Source organism: Capricornis sumatraensis, chromosome 3, assembly GCF_032405125.1.
Source record: "Capricornis sumatraensis isolate serow.1 chromosome 3, serow.2, whole genome shotgun sequence".
Classification (NCBI taxonomy): domain Eukaryota; kingdom Metazoa; phylum Chordata; class Mammalia; order Artiodactyla; family Bovidae; genus Capricornis; species Capricornis sumatraensis.
Window position 1 is genome coordinate 98,206,642 of NC_091071.1, and position 19,016 is coordinate 98,225,657.

Consider the following 19,016-nt stretch of genomic DNA (forward strand, 5'->3'; position numbering starts at 1 on the left):
TGCCTTTTCTAAATCCAGCTTGAATATCTGGAAGTTCACAGTTCACATACTGTTGAAGCCTGGCTTGGAGAATTTTGAGGGTATTTTTTTTTTTTTTTTAAATAGTGTGTGAGATGAGTGCAATTGCACAGTAGTTTGAGCATTCTTTGGCATTGCCTTTCTTTGGGATTGGAACGAAAACTGACCTTTTCCAGTTCTGTGGTCACTGCTGAGTTTTCTAAATTTGCTGGCATATTGAGTGCAGCACTTTCACAGTATCATCTTGTAAGACCTGAAATAGCTCAACTGGAATTCTATCACATCCACTAGCTTTGTTCACAGTGATGCTTCCCAAGGCCCACTTGGCTCTGCATTCCAGGATGTCTGGCTCTAGGTGAGTGATCACACCATCATGATTATCTGGGTCATGAAGCTCTATTTTTGTATAGTTCTTCTGTGTATTCTTGCCACCGCTTCTTAATATCTTCTGCTTCTGTTAGGTCCATACCATTTCTGTCCTTTATTGATCTCATCTTTCATGAAATGTTTCCTTGGTATCTCTAATTTTCTTGAAGAGATCTCTAGTCTTTCCCATTTTATTATTTTCCTCTATTTCTTTACATTGATCACTGAGGGAGGCTTTCTTATCTCTCCTTGCTATTCTTTGGAACTCTGCATTCAGATGCTTATATCTTTCCTTTTCTCCTTTGCCTTTTACTTCTTTTCTCTTCATAACTATTTATAAGGCCTCCTCAGAGAACCGTCTTGATCACTGCCTACTATACCATGTTATGAACCTCTGTCCATAGTTCTTCAGGCACTCTATCTGATCTAATCATTTGAATCTATTTGTCACTTTCAGTGTATAATCGTATGGGATTTGATTTAGGTCATATCTGAATGTCCTAGTGGTTTCCCCTACTTTCTTCAATTTAAGTCTGAATTTGGCAATAAGGAGCTCATGATCTGAGCTACAGTCAGCTCCTGGTCTTGTTTTTGCTGACTGTATAGAGCTTCTCCATCTTTGGATGAAAAGAATGTAATCAATCCAATTTCGGTGTCGACCATCTGGTGATGTCCATGTGTAGAGTGTTCCTTTGCGTTGTTGGAAGGTGTTTTCTATGACCAGTGTGTTTGCTTCACAAACCCTACTGCCTTTGCCCTGCTTCTTTCTGTACTACAAGGCCAAATTTGCTGTTACTATATAATATTCAGTATTTGTTTTTATCTGTATGACTTATTTCATTAAGTATAATATGTCCTAGGTCCATGCACATCCCTGCAGAAGGCATTATTCCATTATTCTTTATGGCTGAGTAATAGTCCATTACCTAGTGGCTCAGATGGTAAAATATCCACCTGCAATGCAGGAGACTGGGGTTTGATCCCTGAGTCAGGAAGATCCCCTAGAGAAGGGAATGGACATTCCAGTATTCTTGCCTGGAAAATTCCATGGACAGAGGATCCTTGCGAGCTACAGTCCATGTGGTCATAAAGAGTTGGACATGGCTGAGCAACTAACACTAATACTTTTCCTTTTCTTTATTCATCTATCTGACTATAATTCAATAAAAATTACAAATGAAAGTACTACAAGTATTGGAAGCAAATTTATTGGAGGCCAAGGATTTCTAAAAATCTTCCTGAAATCTTATCAGGATTTGAAAGAGTCTTTACTTTAGAAGATGAGCTTCCCTGCTAGCTCAGTTGGTAAATAATCTGCCTGCATTGCATGAGACCCCTGGGTCTGAAAGATCTGCTAGAAAAAGGATAGGCTACCCTCTACAGTATTCTTTGGCTTCCCTTGTGGATTAGCTGGTAAAGAATCTGCCTGCAATGCAAGAGACCTGGTTCTATCCCTAGATTGGGATGATTCCCTGGAGAAGGGAAAGGCTATCCACTTCAGTATTCTGGTCTAGAGAATTCCATGGACTGTATAGTCCACAGGGTCACAAAAAGTTGGATACAACCGAGCAACTTTCACTTTCACTTTACTTTAGAAGATCATGTACAACTCACTGCAGTAAGTGCAAAAATTTGAATTATTTCATCTAAGATGTGTGTGAGACAGAGTTCTCATTTGAAGAGTGAGAACTTCTTGTTTATTTATTGAACACAATTTTTTGCTTTACCAGAAGGTGAAACTTATGTACAAGCATTACCTTTCTTATATCCATGCCTAGCACACTAATGTTTATTGAGCCCTTATTATGTGCCAACACTTCTAATGTGGCTTGTATTATCTTCACGGTAATCCAATGAGGTATCTACTTTATTTTCCACTTTTATCAATGAGGAAATTAATGTGCAAGCAGATGAACTAACTAGTCACAGATAGGAAGTAGGAGACAAAAATCTTTCTCTCTCAGAAAAATAAATAAATAAAATCTTTGTTCAAGATAACATTTAGCAATGTTGTCTATGTTATCTGCTCTCTGTATGTCAAATATAGGAAGCCCATGTTCATTACTAATATCCTTCTGCATCTTTCTCATCCTCATTTAATTTCAAATGTTTTGCAAAGTAAGAATGACAGGGTCCCTAGCTGCTTAGTGTTTGATAAGAAGTTTCTCATAACTGCTATGCCATATTCTATATATTTTATTCAGTTCAGTTCAGTTCAGTTGCTCAGTCGTGTCCAACTCTTTGCGACCCCATGAATTACAGCACGCTAGGCCTCCCTGTCCATCACCAACTCCCAGAGTTCACTCAGACTCATGTCCATCGAGTCAGTGATGCCATCCAGCCATCTCATCCTCTGTCGTCCCCTTCTCCTCCTGCCCCCAATCCCTCCCAGCATCAGAGTTTTTTCCAATAAGTCAACTCTTCGCATGAGATGGCCAAAGTAATGGAGTTTCAGCTTTAGCATCATTCCTTCCAAAGAAATCCCAGAGCTGATCTCCTTCAGAATGGATTGGTTAGATCTCCTTGCAGTCCAAGGGACTCTCAAGAGTCTTCTCCAACACCACAGTTCAAAAGCATCAATTCTTCGGTGCTCAACCTTCTTCATAGTCCAACTCTTACATCCATACATGACCACAGGAAAAACCATAGCCTTGACTAGACGGACCTTAGTCCACAAAGTAATGTCTCTATTAAGCAGATGCAAATGTTGTTTTGTTCTAAGGTTTGCAGTTAAGCTAAATCTGAGAGCTTTCCACTCTATTTTACAAGTAGCAAATTCCTGTGGTCCTTAGAGTTGTCTCGAGTGTGCTTGATGATTCATGGCTATTTGGAGAGAGCTCCCCGGGATACTACCTCTCTGCGGGTCAACCTCAAGTTTCATCAAGCAAATTTATGTTCATATTACAATAGTTTTATAAGCCAAAATGAATGTATCTAGCCCTCTGTAATGTTTATGTACCCAGGGAGAAGTAGGCTTAATAATAATATTAATAATATTCCTCAGCAATTCTATTTCTAGCACCCTGATAATGTGACATTAATTATAAGGGAAAGTTATTCCATGTTTTGCAGTTCCACCTTTAGAGACTTTTGTGTCTTTGAAATACCATACAAAGGCATGTAACATGTATGTGATAAGCTTCATTTGTTTTTATATATATGAAAAGTGAAAGAAATATATATAATGTTTGATAACATATATAAATGTTTTATTAAATGTTTTTCATCTCATATGAAATGGAAATTATTTTCTCTATGTATGAGTAAATAGGGTTGCTCATTACCTGTTCTCCTCTCTATTCACTCTATCAATTTGTACATATAATAATTTTTATTATCCTCCTGTACCTTCTTTTTCAGAAGTATTATGATAAAATAAAGGCTGTGGTTTTAAGAACCTGGAAGATTCAATTGTAGTCCAAAACTTACAGCTTGTCTGTTTGCTCCTGACTCACTTAGACAACCCACAAGTAGCAAAAATCAATTTGATTTCTGCTCCTGTCTTCTGTAGTTACCACATAATTTAATTTTTTTATTTATACAATATCTACCTCCAAAGAGGATATTAGGTTTCTTGCATTTAATATGAGAAAAAATGATTTTTAAAAATTGCAACAAAGTACAATATATGGTGATGGGAAACAAATTAGAAGCTATTAAATGTTTTTGCTACTTCATTCTATCAGATTTTCTTAGAACTTACTAGTAACCAATGCAAAAAGGAAACCTGGGATTTGCAGCAAAAAAGACAAACATGAACACATACACACATACCTTATAAAAGAATCAGTTCCTACTAAAGCAAACAAAGTAAACTCATTCATTTTTAAACTTAAATGAAGAACCATTTATTTGACTAATATATACAGTTTTAAAAGTAAATAAACTGGGGGATAGGTATTAGCTACTGAAAAAAAAATTTAAAAACGAGCTTTTAAAATCATGCTCATGGTCCTCTTTAGCAGATACTGTCAACAACAACAACAAAAAAAGGTAGAATTATTTCTCCTGATTAAACATGCATTGTAGAGAACAAAATAGACCTTTAATAAAAAAATCATTAAAATAAAGAAGCTACTTTATATTTAATGATGCACTGATAATATTTCCAGTTAAATATGATAATTCATTTGTCATATTAAGGCTTGAAACTTAGAGAAAAAAATATATATAAAATAAATAGTACATATACTTTTTACTGAGTTCCATATAAAATGAAGTTTATCCCATATACGTCACATGCCTTTGTGTGGTATTTCAAAGACACACAAAAATCCCTAAAGCTAGAACTGATTATTGTTTAAAACATTTTTAATAAGTTCAATTTTGTTACTTATCTAAGTAATATGAATATTCTTTTTTTAAAAAATAATCTTATTAACAATAATGAGAGGAGGGCTGGTTTGAAATTTCATTGATTATTGTGACATATACATATTTGCTGGGCAACAAAACACATGCACATTTAATAAGTTGCAGTGGAGCTATAAACTTTTAAATGGTGAAAGGAAATCTATTTGCAAGTTTTATGGGTTTTATAAATCTCACTAAATAATTGCCTTACCACTTCCCTGGCCTAACATCCTAACTCCTCTTTAGAGCATGATAAATATTAATCACAAAATAATAGAATTAGAATGCAATTTATGTTCTGAAAGCAAATCTATCAAAGAAAAAACAGTCCACATCTAAGGAAAATATAAACGCTAAGGTCAAATTAGTTCAGGATTTTTAGAGTGTGTGTGGTTTTTTTTTTTTAGATTTACGTGTTAGGCATTTGAATGAATATAATTGGCTTCTTAGAAATGAACACAGATTAAAAGCATTATCAGACAACTAGGCAACACACTTATAAATGCTATCCAGTATTGTTCAGGTGAGAATCCTCTCCCTAACACTATACATGTACGTATACATGTACGTATACATATCCTCTGGATTATGCTGGCAGTCTGATCATGTGCTCTGTGCTCCCAAGATCCTGACTGGTTTGGAAGGAGATGCTAAGCTTTCACCGTTACCCACCCTGGTTAAAATGTCCTGACTTTGGGTTTGAGCCCCAAGCATCCAGAGCTCTGTAGACTCACCCTGGGGCTTCTTGTGTGAGTCCTGCACTCAAACCCTACATACTCATGCTGGCTACATGCACTACTCCTCAAATACTGTGCTTCCAGCTTCCAAGTACCTTCTTTCTTCAGCAAATACTATATTTCTGATCAATAGAGATTTCTTTTTAATTTTTAAGTGTTGCTATATGTTTGTTAATCTAAATTTTTTTTTCTATTTTTCTGTGTTTAGAACAGAAGGGAGAATTTCAGTTTGTACTTAACCTCTTATTTTAAACTAAAAATTAATATTCTGATGCTGTAATATAACCACATAAAAGAGGTAGAAATGTATATAGTGTAGTGATTACTCAAAAATAAATAGCAGCAAACAGAGCTTGCTTTTGCTTGCAACCTTTCTATCTAGGTGCTTATTTATTTATTTACGTTAACTTTTGAATAGAACAGGTTACATATTCATATAGTTCCTACACTAAGAACTTGTTTTCCTTAAAAGTCTACCAGTTTGGCCTATGTTAAGAAAGAGTGTGTTCCATGCTCATTCATGCTTAACACAGTTGATATATAGACCTGGATGTCTGTTTCTTTTTCCAGGTTAGGGAGGTTTTCAGGTATTATCACTTCTAATTCATAGTCAACTGAATATTTAAACTTGGGTGGTGGCTCCGTAGCCCAGACTGAGCCATCAAGAGCCATCTGGTTCTCTATCATGTTGAGGCTTTCTGGGAAGCCAGAAAGTTTCAGTTCAGTTCAGTCGCTCAGTAGTGTCCAACTCTTTGCAACCCCATGAATCACAGCACGCCAGGCCTCCCTGTTCATCACCATCTCCCGGAGTTCACTCAGACTCACGTCCATCGAGTCCGTGATGCCATCCAGCCATCTCATCCTCGGTCGTCCCCTTCTCCTCCTGCCCCCAATCCCTCCCAGCATCAGAGTTTTTTCCAATGAGTCAACTCTTCACATGAGGTGGCCAAAGTACTGGAGTTTCAGCTTTAGCATCATTCCTTCCAAAGAAATCCCAAGGTTGATCTCCTTCAGAATGGACTGGTTGGATCTCCTTGCAGTCCAAGGGACTCTCAAGAGCCTTCTCCAACACCACAGTTCAAAAGCATCAATTCTTTGGCACTCAGCTTTCTTCACAGTCCAACTCTCACATCCATACATGACCACTGGAAAAACCATAGCCTTGACTAGACGGACCTTAGTCGGCAAAGTAATATCTCTGCTTTTGAATATACTATCTAGGTTGGTCCTAACTTTTCTTCCAAGGAGTAAGCGTCTTTTAATTTCATGGCTGCAGTCACCATCTGCAGTGATTTTGGAGCCCAAAAAAATAAAGTCTGACACTGTTTCCACTGTTTCCCCATCTATTTGTCATGAAGTTATGGGACCAGATGCCATGATCTTCATTTTCTGAATGTTGAGCTTTAGACAAGAAAGTTTAGGCATCTTTAAAGAAAGCTGAGCACCAAAAAATTGATGCTTTTGAACTGTGGTTTTGGAAAAGACTCTTGAGAGAGTCCCTTGGACTGCAGGGAGATCTAACCAGTCCATCCTGAAGGAAATCAGTCCTGGGTGTTCATTGGAAGGACTGATGCTGAAGCTGACACTCCAATACTTTGGCTGCCTGATACGAAGAGCTGACTTATTTGAAAAGACCCTGATGCTGGGAAAGATTGAAGGCGGGAGAAAAAGGGGACGACAGAGGATGAGATGGTTGGATGGCATCACTGACTCAATGGACATGAGTTTGAGTAAACTCCGGGAGTTGGTGATGGACAGGGAAGCCTAGCGTGCTGCAGTCCATGGGGTCCCAAAGAGTTGGACACGACTGAATGACTGTACTGAACTGAACTGAACTGAAAATGCAAAGTCATTTCCTGTGGATCTATTTTTGGGGGTCTATTTGGGGCAGAAGACTGTCCTTACGCTGGGATGAGTCCCAGAAATACATAAGAAGAAGTTAGAAACATAGTGTTCCTAAATTATTTGTGGTCTGTTTACAAACTATATTAACATTGTTTTGACTATGATAATTTTGAATCTCTCCTTGCTAAACACAGAATGAAAGCTAAAGGTTTCTTCCCTGTCTTGCTGTCAGTACAGAGGGTGTGAATGGTGGCTGAGGGTTGAGGAAGCGTCACCTGATAGATGTGGGTGCTTGTCAAATGTGTCCATAAACTTCCTTCTTGCAGGCAAACCCCAACCAAGCATCTAAAGCAGGATATGCTGCTTTCTTCCTCTTCTCCCTACATGGGATTACCAGAAAAGCTAATATGATCACTATTTGGAAAGAGTAATGACATCTGTAAATATAAAGGTGCTCTTTCTCCCAATCTCTCCTGTTTCTTTCCTTTAGAAACCCTCTGCCCTACACAACATGTCCGCAACATGCCCAGAGGGTCTCTGCTTACCCTTCTCATGTGGTCTGGTGATACTGCCACCTTGAATGTGAACTGCTATTCTTATTACCCTATTAAAGAAGAGCCAACTGGCATGTTGTCAGAAAGCACTATTTAAAATGTGAACCATTACAGAACAAATGAATACTGTGTATAGGACATTTAAAAAAGAGACATTTTTCCTTTTATAATTTTTTTATTTCTACTTGTGGCCTTTTCTTCCCACCTACAGAAGTCTCATTAACATTTCCTGTAAAGCATATTTAGTGGTGCTGAATTCTTCTAGCATTTGCTTATTTGTGAAATGCCTTCACTCTCTTTCAAATTTGAATGATAGCCATGCCAAGCAGAGTATTCTTGGTTGTAGGCTTTTTTATTTTTACCACTTTAAATATATCATGCCACTCTCTTCTGGCCTGCAGAGTTTCTGCTGGAAAGTCAGCTACTGTTTTTTTGGGAGTTCTCTTATGCATAATAAATTGCTTTCCCCTTGCTTTTTAAAGATTTTTTTTCTTTTTTTGTTGACATTTTAATTACAAATGTGTTTTTGTGTGGACCTCTGTGGGCTGATCTTATTTGGGACCTTCTGTGATTCCTGGACCTGGATGTCTGTTTCCTTTCCCAGGTTAGGGAGGTTTTCAGGAATCATTACTTTTAATAACTTCTCTACCCCTTTCTTCTCCTTCTGGGACCCTTACAATGTGAATGTTAGTATACTTGATATTGTCCCAGATATCTCTTAAACTGTTCCTCTTTTTCAATTCTTTATTCCGTTTTTCTGCTTAGCTGGAGTAATTTTTACTACTCTTGTTTTCCAGCTCACTGATACATTCCTCTGTATCGTCTACTCTATTGTTGATTCCTTCTAGTTTATTTCAGTTGTTTCTTTTGGCTCTGTTTGGTTCTTCTTTATATTTTCTAACTCTTTGTTTAACTCCTCATTATTTTCACCCATTCTGCTGAATTAATTGAGCATCTTTAGAGTCATTACTTTGCATTTTTTTATTGAGTAGATTAATTAACACTTCACTTGGTTCTTTGCAGTTTCCTGCCATTCTCCGGAAAATATTCCTCTGTCTCCTCACTTTGTTTAATTCTCTGTGGTTATTTGTATATTTTAGGGAAGACTGTTCTATTTCCTGATCTTAAAGAAGGGGCTTTATATAGGAGATACTATGGGATAGATATGTGTGTGTATATGTATATATGTATACACACATACATATATATATATATATATATATATATAGTTTAATACCTTAAATTTCACATAAGACTTTAAGCAATGCTGAATAATCTACCTGATCAAACAAATAATTTTTTCAATATGATAACACATTTACCATTTAAAACTATATTGAATAGCTTTACCAACAGTATATAGAGTTCAGTTTAGGAAATACATCATAGACTGAAAATACAGCATCAACAATATTATTTTCAACAGCACTCAGCCTAATTTTAAAAGATCACCACAGATTAAGTTGAAGTGAACCTAAACATATTGGTGTTTTAGGCCTTTGGCATGTGAAGATTAATGTTTATTTACCGTATAATAAACTCTTAGAAAACTAATTGAAGTTGATTTCTATGAAATTTCCTTAATTATAAGTGCAGATGTTTTTCATTGATGAGTAAATAATAGCCTTAGAATATATAAGAAAAAAAAATTAGCAATCAAGTCTCAGTTAAAAGCACATTTACTCTTTAGTATTATAGATTAAAAATCAGGATGTTCTTCAATAAAATGTTTATCTTATAACCTATGTATATAACCAAATGATTATATCTTTATGAGTTTTTTGGAAAAAAATCACTTTGTACTTACCCACAATGTCACTCATAAGTCCTGAAATAGTCTCATCTCCTATAACCCAAGGACGTTTCCCTACAGTGTGACCATAGACTCCCCTGAAATTGAAAAGGGATATAACAATGTTAGTTTTGGTGTGCATCTGTGTGTATAGTGTGTATCTCTGTGTGTTTGTGTGAGTTTTCAAATATCAACATTAGTGACTGAACATTTCTAAGTGAGTCTTTGTAATGTTTTAATAAAAAGCATGCTTTTTAAAAAGCCAAAAGTAATATCTGAGAACTCTGCTTTTTAACTTGTAATTTTAAAGTACTTTTTTGTTTCCTTTTTTGTTGGGGAGTATAGGGGGTGTTTGGAGAAGGAAATGGCAACCCACTCCAGTATTCTTGCCTGGAAAATCCCATGGACTGAGGAACCTGATCGGAGAAGGCAATGGCAACACACTCCAGTACTCTTCCTGGAAAATCCCATGGACAGAGAAGCCTGGTAGGCTGCAGTCCATGGGGTTGCTAAGAGTTGGACACGACTGAGCCACTTCACTTTCACTTTTCACTTTCATGCACTGGAGAAGGAAATGGCAACCCACTTCTGTGTTCTTGCCTGGAGAATCCCAGGGACAGGAGAGCCTAGTGGGCTGCCGTCTATGGGGTCGCACAGAGTCGGACATGACTGAAGTGACTTAGCAGCAGCAGCATAGGGGGTGTTGACCATATAATATTTCATTATCTTTCCTTATTTTGGAGTCTAAGATATTATTTTTTCTCTTTTGAAAATTTTAAGGCTATTTGAATATCTTACCTGTATACCATTCCATATAATTGTATCTATACTACAACATTTTACTATTACTTGAGACTAGATATTAAAATGATTATTAATTACATTTTAAAATATAATTATAACCTATGAATTAGATAGAAGTATATAAAATGTGATTATACTCATGATGACATTTTAAGTTAATAGTGAAACTTGGCGATAATCAGAGACAATACTACATGTTCACCTGCTGTGTGCTCAGTCCTGTCTGATTCTTTGTGACTCTATGGACAGTAGCCAACCAGGCTTCTCTATCCATGGGATTATCCCAGCAAGAATACTCGAGTGGATTGTCATTTCCTCCTACGGAGGATATTCCCAACCCAGGGATCGCTCCTGTGTTCCCTGAATTGGCAGGTGAATTCTTTACCACACTGAGCCACCTGGGAATCCCATATTTTCTAGCAATTTCATCTATCACATTCTAGCTCAATTTTGTTATTCTAGTAAGTATCTCAGTAGGCATAATGGAAAAAAAAATGCTAAATGCATAAGATAATGTCAATTCTCAAGTCATTTCTATCAAATGAGGAAGGCAAATACATTTGAAAAATAGTAGAAGAAATCGAGAAGAGAGTGACTTTGTGTGCTGTTACAAACTTGTATATTAGAAAGCTCTGGAATAGACTGTTCTTAACTCTTTTGGAATCCAAAGACTATGTAAACTTGGAAGAAAGGAATAAGCATGTGCTCTATGTATAGAGTTAACTGTGATGAATACATATTCTGGAATTAAATAAGCTGGTAGCGGTGAGCTGGAAAACCTTCTCTTAGAGATGAAGGCTAGTAGAATATGCCATCCTAAAACATCATTGTGGGACATTCACCATATTGTGCTATAGGCACTTGAAGAAACAGAAAATCCAAGAAGAGGCTTTCTCTGAACTTCGCTATCTGCCTAAAGACAGATCCTTTGAAAGAAACTCAGTTATCATAAATCTTCCGAAGAGTTTCATCAGCTAAAGAAGATGGCAGTTGCTCAGTTGCATCCACTGTAGCTTACCAGGCTCCTCTGTCCCTGGAATTCGTCAGGTAAGAATACCTGGGTGGGTTGCCATTTCCTTCTCCAGGGAATCTTCCCAACCCAGGGATCAAATCCAGGTCTCTTGCACTGCAGGCAGACACATTACCATCTGAGCTACCTGGGAAGCCTCTTAGCAAGGAGAGACTACAAGCAACACCACCCGCCCAGATAAACTTCAGACTATTCCTCCTATCTATTCTTCAGTGATCCATCCATCTTTCATAGAAGTCCTTAACTATCCCCTAAGAGGCCTGCATCTTTCTTCCTCTTTAGCTATCAAATGAGATTTAAGCTTGAATTCTCAGCCACCTTCAGGAGTTATTCATTTTTCCTTGAATATTTCCTATGTATCCTTTAGGTATCCATGTTAATAAATTGCATTAATAAGCAAAATTATTTTTTTATCTTGTTAACCTCTCTTTTATTATAAGGTTAAAACCTCAGAAGGCCAAAGGATTGTTTCTCCTCTACAGAGCAGTAGGGAAACTGGAAAGGAGGAGCCCATGCTGATTTCTGTGGCGTGAATACCTGCCATCAATGAAAATCCTGAATGTTTAACAACTGACTCCATCACCTGGGATGGGCCAGTTCCAGGTCAATAGTACGTATGAGGCTACATTTATTAGAGGTTTCAGTCAGTCAGTCAGTCAGTTCAGTCACTCAGTCGTGTCCGACTGTTTGCAACCCCATGAATCGCAGCACGCCAGGCCTCCCTGTCCATCACCAACTCCTAGAGTTCACTCAGACTCACGTCCATCGAGTTAGTGATGCCATCCAGCCATATCATCCTCGGTCGTCCCCTTCTCCTCCTGACCCCAATCCCTGCCAGCATCAGAGTCTTTTCCAATGAGTCAACTCTTCGCATGAGGTGGCCAAAGTAATGGAGTTTCAGCCTTAGCATCATTCCTTCCAAAGAAATCCCAGGACTGATCTCCTTTAGAATGGACTAGTTGGACCTCCTTGCAGTCCAAGGGACTCTCAAGAATCTTCTCCAACACCACAGTTCAAAAGCATCGATTCTTCGGTGCTCAGCTTTCTTCACAGTCCAACTCTCGCATCCATACATGGCCACTGGGAAAACCATAGCCTTGACTAGACAGACCTTTGTTGGCAAAGTAATGTCTCTGCTTTTCAATATGCTATCTTGGTTGGTCATAACTTTTCTTCCAAGGAGTAAGTGTCTTTTAATTTCATGGCCGCAGTCACCATCTGCAGTGATTTTGGAGCCCCCCAAAATAAAGTCTGACACTGTTTCCACTGTTTCCCCATCTATTTCCCATGAAGTGATGGGACCAGATGCCATGATCTTAGTTTTCTGAATGTTGAGTTTCTAGCCAACTTTTTCACTCTCCTCTTCACTTTCTGCCATAAGGGTGGTGTCATCTGCATATCTGAGGTTATTGATATTTCTCCCAGCAATCTTGATTCAAGCTTGTGCTTCTTCCAGCAGTACCTAATTTCCCACTTTTATAAAAGTAAATGGGTTATAATATGTATCTTAAAGGATACCTATCAAAAATAAATAAGATAGCGTGTATAAGATCTTGGTACATGGTACCCCTTTTTTGAATTGTCTTTCCTAATGCAAATCTAATGTTAAAACTCACTTCATCAGCATGTGAAGGCTTCCCTGGTAGCTCAGATGGTATCTGCCAGCAATGTGGGAGACCCAGGAGACCCAAGTTCAATCCCTGAGTTGGAGATTGATCCCTTGGAGATGGAAATGGCACACACTGCAGTGTGCCTGGAGAATTCCATGGACAGAGGGGCCTGGTACTGGGCTACAGTCCATAGGGTTGCAAGGAGTCAGACATGATTGAGTGACTAACACTGCACTACACATCAGCATGTGGTGTAAAACACAGTTTTTAAACTAATACTTCAGTTACCGTATAAAGTGAGATGAAGGAAGAAGACTTTGAGAATAAAGAGACTATAAGAATTAAAGAGGAAGAGAAAGAGAATTGTTAGTGAGTATTATTCATATTATTGTTAGGTAGCCTGAAGCTTGCCTCTTTCTTGACTTCCAATATAAATGCTAAAGACAAAAATCTTTATCATTAAATAGTAGTTAAAGGCAGATACTTGGATCTTTTTTTAGTTTAATCACATAGAGCTCCATGGCCTTGCTGATAGCACAATACATCTTATTGCCGTTAGGCAGTAAAATTCTATGTTCTGCCTCAGAGAATTTATATCTCAGAATATTATGCCACCTACTTCTCACCCTGGTAGACACCATGGTAATAATCTTTAAGGATCTGTTTCTTCCTGCAATGCTTTTGGCATCTTCCTTTCTTTAAGATGTCACACACAGAATCAACTTCTTCATTTTGCCAGTCTACTAGCCTAGGGTAGTGAAATGTATTTAGGAAGTGTTACCCAAATAAACTCAAAGTGGCCTGTCATTAGAAAGAGCTGATGTGGATCACAGTGCAGTTACAAACATACATATTCAATTTAAGAGAAAGCTTATGTTGTTTTCATTCTAAACTGCTTAAACTAGTTGCAGTGTAGGTGCGATCTTCTTTTACTAATGCTGTGAAGGAAAAGAGAGCGTAGGAGAGTTCACTCACTACCATTGCATCAATCATTGCTGTGAGTAGGCTGAGATGTCTGCAGAGCAGTATTTGCTCATGAAATTAGATTTCAGGATATAAAATCTAATTAGGAAGTTAATAGAAATGTGGATCCTCTTTGAAATAGGACTGTGCTTTAACCATCCTACAGAATGAAAAGTGCCCCTGCTTTTAAAAGCTCCCCCCAGAAAGTAAATAAATAAGACTTCAAAGAGTCTCCCTTAATGATATCACAACATTTTTCTGTGACCCAGTTGATGATTAGCCAACAGAGATGTCAGGAAAAGCTCTGTAACATGTCATACCATGTACTTTCTTATTCACACTGGAGGCAGAATATGCCACACTAAAACTTGCCGCTTGGGCATAAGGATTATTATGTGCTGGAGGTACTTGAAAAAGAGCAAATGCAAGAGGAGGATATCTCTGAACTCCCCTTATCTGCCTGAAGACAGATCCTCCAAAAGAACTCAATTTGTCCTTAATTCCCTTTTTGGAAGTTTCATCAACAAGGGAAGATTGTCTCAGGTCACAAGAGAGGAGACGAAGTCAGCACCACAGCCAGATAGACTTTGTCACAAACTACCGCACTTCCCATCTATTCTTCTAACAGCCTATTCATCCTTCCTAAAAATCATTTGCTTTTCTCAGAGTGACCTGTATAGTTCCTCTTTAGCCCCTATTAAGACAATATATAAGCTTTCAAATCTCATTGCTTTTTTTGGATATCATTTCTTTTTTTCCTGTGGTGCCCTCATGCATGTAATATTAAAAAGTAATAAAATTTTATGCCTTTTCTTCTGTTAGTCTGCCTGTTACTTTATTTCCTAGGCGCAGTAATGGATCTATGAGAGTAGGGGGCAAGTCTTTCCTCCTCTACAATACCCTTTTATATTTTTTAAAGAAAGAAACCCTTAAATTAAATGAGACTGCAGGTCTGCAGAAACATACATATCCCATGTGCTTCACCAGAACCCTTTCTGCACACATATTACCATGTAAGCTAAGTCACTGCAAACCAGGCAGTTTGTTCCTACAGCGTAATTCAGTGTGCTATTTTTCTTTTTAAGTAATTCTACCTAAATTGTATCAGTTTTTATAAGAATCCATATAAAGACACAACTGTGGCAACTTTTTGCTCCTATAAAAAAGAAAGACATTTATTTATCTAGAAAATGGGATAACCCAGAAGACCAGTAATATACTGATTACTACCTAGGGACACAACACACATCTTTCAACTTACAATGTGCTCTTTAGAACTGACATAGCTGAATTTTACCACTATGATTACTAACTCATTCTCCTTTAATTGATCTGGGTCATTAGTAAATATTTAATTTTAAATATTCCCCCAAATTAAGTTTATTGCCTATCCATCTTAGCAGACCCACAATGAACAAGCATATTTTGTTGCTTCTTATTGTTGTTATATCTTCTTGCTGATAACTAATTATTATATATCAAAGAGCAAAATTACACTAAAAGTTTTCTATTTAAGAAAATTAAAATAATCTAAATATTATCATTTCATCAAACAAATAATTTATTCTCCAAATAAAGTGTTATTAACATACTTTAGAAATCATATACAGTTGAAAATGAATTTGGAAAATACTAATAGGCATTTAAAAAATACAGAGGTAAGAATTTTAATGTCATAGTCTTGCTGTAAGCATTTTAATTTCATAGTCTTGCTTGATTCACTTAAAGTTTTAGAAGAAATCAATTGAGTCCTAAAATATTTCTAAGTGTGCCTGTATTCTTGACTTTTCTTTAGCGTAAACTAATCAAATACGGCAGTCACATGAATTATAAGATTGAGCTGCATTATGACCAGTGATGGTTTATTTTATAGATAAGTAGGTCGCATGTTTACAATATTCCATTAAAGATGATGACTTAGAAGATAAAAAACATAAGCCCAATGGCATTTCCTATGTTATAGGTCATGGATGAGATTTGGATTGAAATTTGATATCAATATCCCAAGGCAATATTTCACTTAGACCACTCAAATTTCTCAGTTACTGTTAAGACTATAAATTTTTAATGTTATTTTACTCTGTTAAGCAAATAATTTTAAGGTACATTATTTAGTGACTGTGTAGCTCTTTGACAGTTCTCAAAATCTCTCACTGGTCAGGAATGGGGGTGGGCACTATCTTGGTTTGGGTATCTGCTGAGAAGTAGGGCAGAATTAGGGTTGGAGGAGATGAAGAAGAGCAGATAACCTGATAATATTCATTACAATAATGAGTGGTTCCGGATCCAGAGGCAAACCAAACATATGCAAGGGAAATTTAGTACAAAAACAAAGGCAATAGTTAGAAAGGCAAGTGAAGGAAACAATGGGCCACCACAGTGAAAGGAAGATTACTTTAAAAGCATGTTTAAAAAAAAAAAAAAAAAGCATGTTTGACCTAAGAAAGAAACATTGTCCCAACTTAAGGAAAGCCTCCTGAAAATACCACCACCACTGTCCCACCATCAGAGAAGAATGGCCCTTAGCACTAGGAGTTACACATTTACTTTCCCTCAGTCTTTCTCTTGGGGAGCTCCCAAGCAGGAAAGATTCTGCTGGTTATTATCAAGACAGAAAAGCCCAGGTGAGCCGACCGTACTTTCCTACTGAAGCCTAAAACTCCCCCCTTTTTGTTAAATTGGTTTTAATCCCTTACTCTGGCTGATAAGTGAATCACCGTAGTGTGTTTCTGCACCCATGTAAAACAAAGTTTTCTCCTGCTAATCTCTGTGTGTGTGTACCCGCTGCATGATGTCCAATTCTTTGTGACCCCATGGACTGTAGCCTGCTAGGCTCTTCTCTCCATGGGATTCTCCAGGCAAGAATACTGGAGTTGGTTATTATTTTCTACTCCAAGGATCTTCCTGACCCAGGGATTGAACATGTATCTTGTGTCTCTTGTGTCCCCTGCATTGTCAGGCAGATTCTTTACTACTAGTACCACCTGGAAAGCTAATCTATCTGTTGTCAATTAATCCTCAGGCCCCCAACCACTAGATGGTAAGTTGATAGAGGAAAAGTTTTCCTTTCAATACATTAGCTGAAAAGGCTAGAATGGAGTTTTAAGCTAAATATTTAGGAGCAAAAAAATGAATGAAAAAACCCATTTGAGATTAAAGATTGGGGGTAGGATGGAAGGAAACAAGACAGTATTCATGAACCGCAAATACTACTGATATCGCTTGGCTGGCAGCACCATGATGTTGACTGGGACACCACAGTTCACAACAAAAAGACTAAATAATACCAACTAGTTATCTAATCTTTTACTCAGAAGAAGTCTTTTCAAAGTTCAGTTTACATTGCTTGAAGCATTACAACATACTTCCTTGCTAAATCATCTGTCTGATGAAAAATTGGTAGGGGTGGTTAAGAGTATGTAAGTTTCTGTTGTCACAATGTAAAATATAAAATTGAAAGGTAGCAACAATAGGAGGATATTATGACAGAGATGCAGGCTGTCCTGACACTTCTGCCTGAACATAATTGGAGTAAAAGTTTTGAGAATAATCAACCAGTCTTTTAATAAAGTAGAATAATTAAAAGGATACAAATAGGATAGCAGAGTGGCATATTTTAGAATATACATGAAGGATAAAAATGCACAGTTTGCTGAACAAATATCTAAGAGGCAAAGACACTCTCCAAATCTCAAGGTCAATCTAATTATCTGCTATATTTTACATTTAGGCCAAAAATGAATATTAACCATTTTTATTAACTATGATCCTCATATTTTAAAATATCAAAGCCTGCAAGTGCAAAATGCTTTCAAATGTAGTGATATTTACTTTTCAAAGTATGCATAAATGTTATGCAAATAAAATTATAATAGACCTAATAAATTGTGTAAAACTCTATTATTCTTGCACTAAGTTGTGAACTTACATTCTTAACCACTAAAATTAAGAACTCTGCAGTGTTATCTAATAGCCATGGTAGTAATCATTGGCACAGTCAGTTTAAACTTAACTTTGAAGAAGAGGTTTTGCTCCCAACAGGAAAGACCACTGGCCTGAATAATATAGAAAGCTGGAAAAGTCATTTTGGGTTTCTATGAGAACTAAATATCTTGCTCAGAATTCTTATCTGGTATGGTTTCATATTCCTGAATTTCTTTTTTTCCCTTGTGCTTTAGGTTTAGCTTCCCCCTCATCCTTTTTTTCAAATTCTAAGAAGCAAAAATATTTTTAAATACTTATACTATTTTTAATATTCAAATAATATAAATATTTAAATAGTAAGATATTTTTAAAAAATTCCAGTTTTAGCTGTCAGTAATTATTAGGGAAGGATAAGATTAAGTACATAAGATTAAGTTATTTTCCTTAAGGGATTTATAATATAGCTAAAAACATGAAACTAATGTGAGTAGATACTTCTAAACTGCCTATTGTAGAGCAGTGATTACTAATACACTAGATATTCAGCAAGGGGTAATGAGTGGTTGAGAAGGTTGATATTTAAGAGGTGAGAATTGAGATAAATAGAAAGTATGGAGGGTTTCATAAGCAGAAAAGTAAAAGCAGAACAGGAAAATGGAGAAAAACATGAATCTTGATTTAAGATTCCTACACAGTTAGAGTGAACCTGCTAAACTAAGCCCCAATGGAGCATCTACTCAATGAAAGTTTTAGTTGTTTAATCATGTCCGACTCTTTTGCAATCCCATGGACTGTAGCCCGCGAGACTCCTCTGGCCATGGGATTCTCCAGGCATGAATACTGGAATGAGTTGCCATGCCCTTCTCCAGGGAATCTTCCCAACCCAGGAATTGAACTAGGGTCTCCTGCATTGCAGGCATGGGCATGAATCTTTACCATCTGAGCCAACAGGGATACGCATCTTCTCAATAATCAAGTTCAGTTTGGTGAGGGAAGTACCTTCTGTTTCACTGGACATCT

General features: G+C 37.0%; 1 protein-coding gene across 1 annotated transcript in view; it reads right to left on the reverse strand.

The window, feature by feature from the left end:
- KYNU (kynureninase) overlaps positions 1 to 19,016 on the reverse strand; it is a 118,496-nt gene that overhangs the window by 77,039 nt on the left and 22,441 nt on the right. Inside the window, exon 4 of the mRNA XM_068967958.1 lies at positions 9,681 to 9,763. Within this exon, the coding sequence (XP_068824059.1) occupies positions 9,681 to 9,763 (83 nt within the window). The remainder of the gene's footprint in view (positions 1 to 9,680; positions 9,764 to 19,016) is intronic.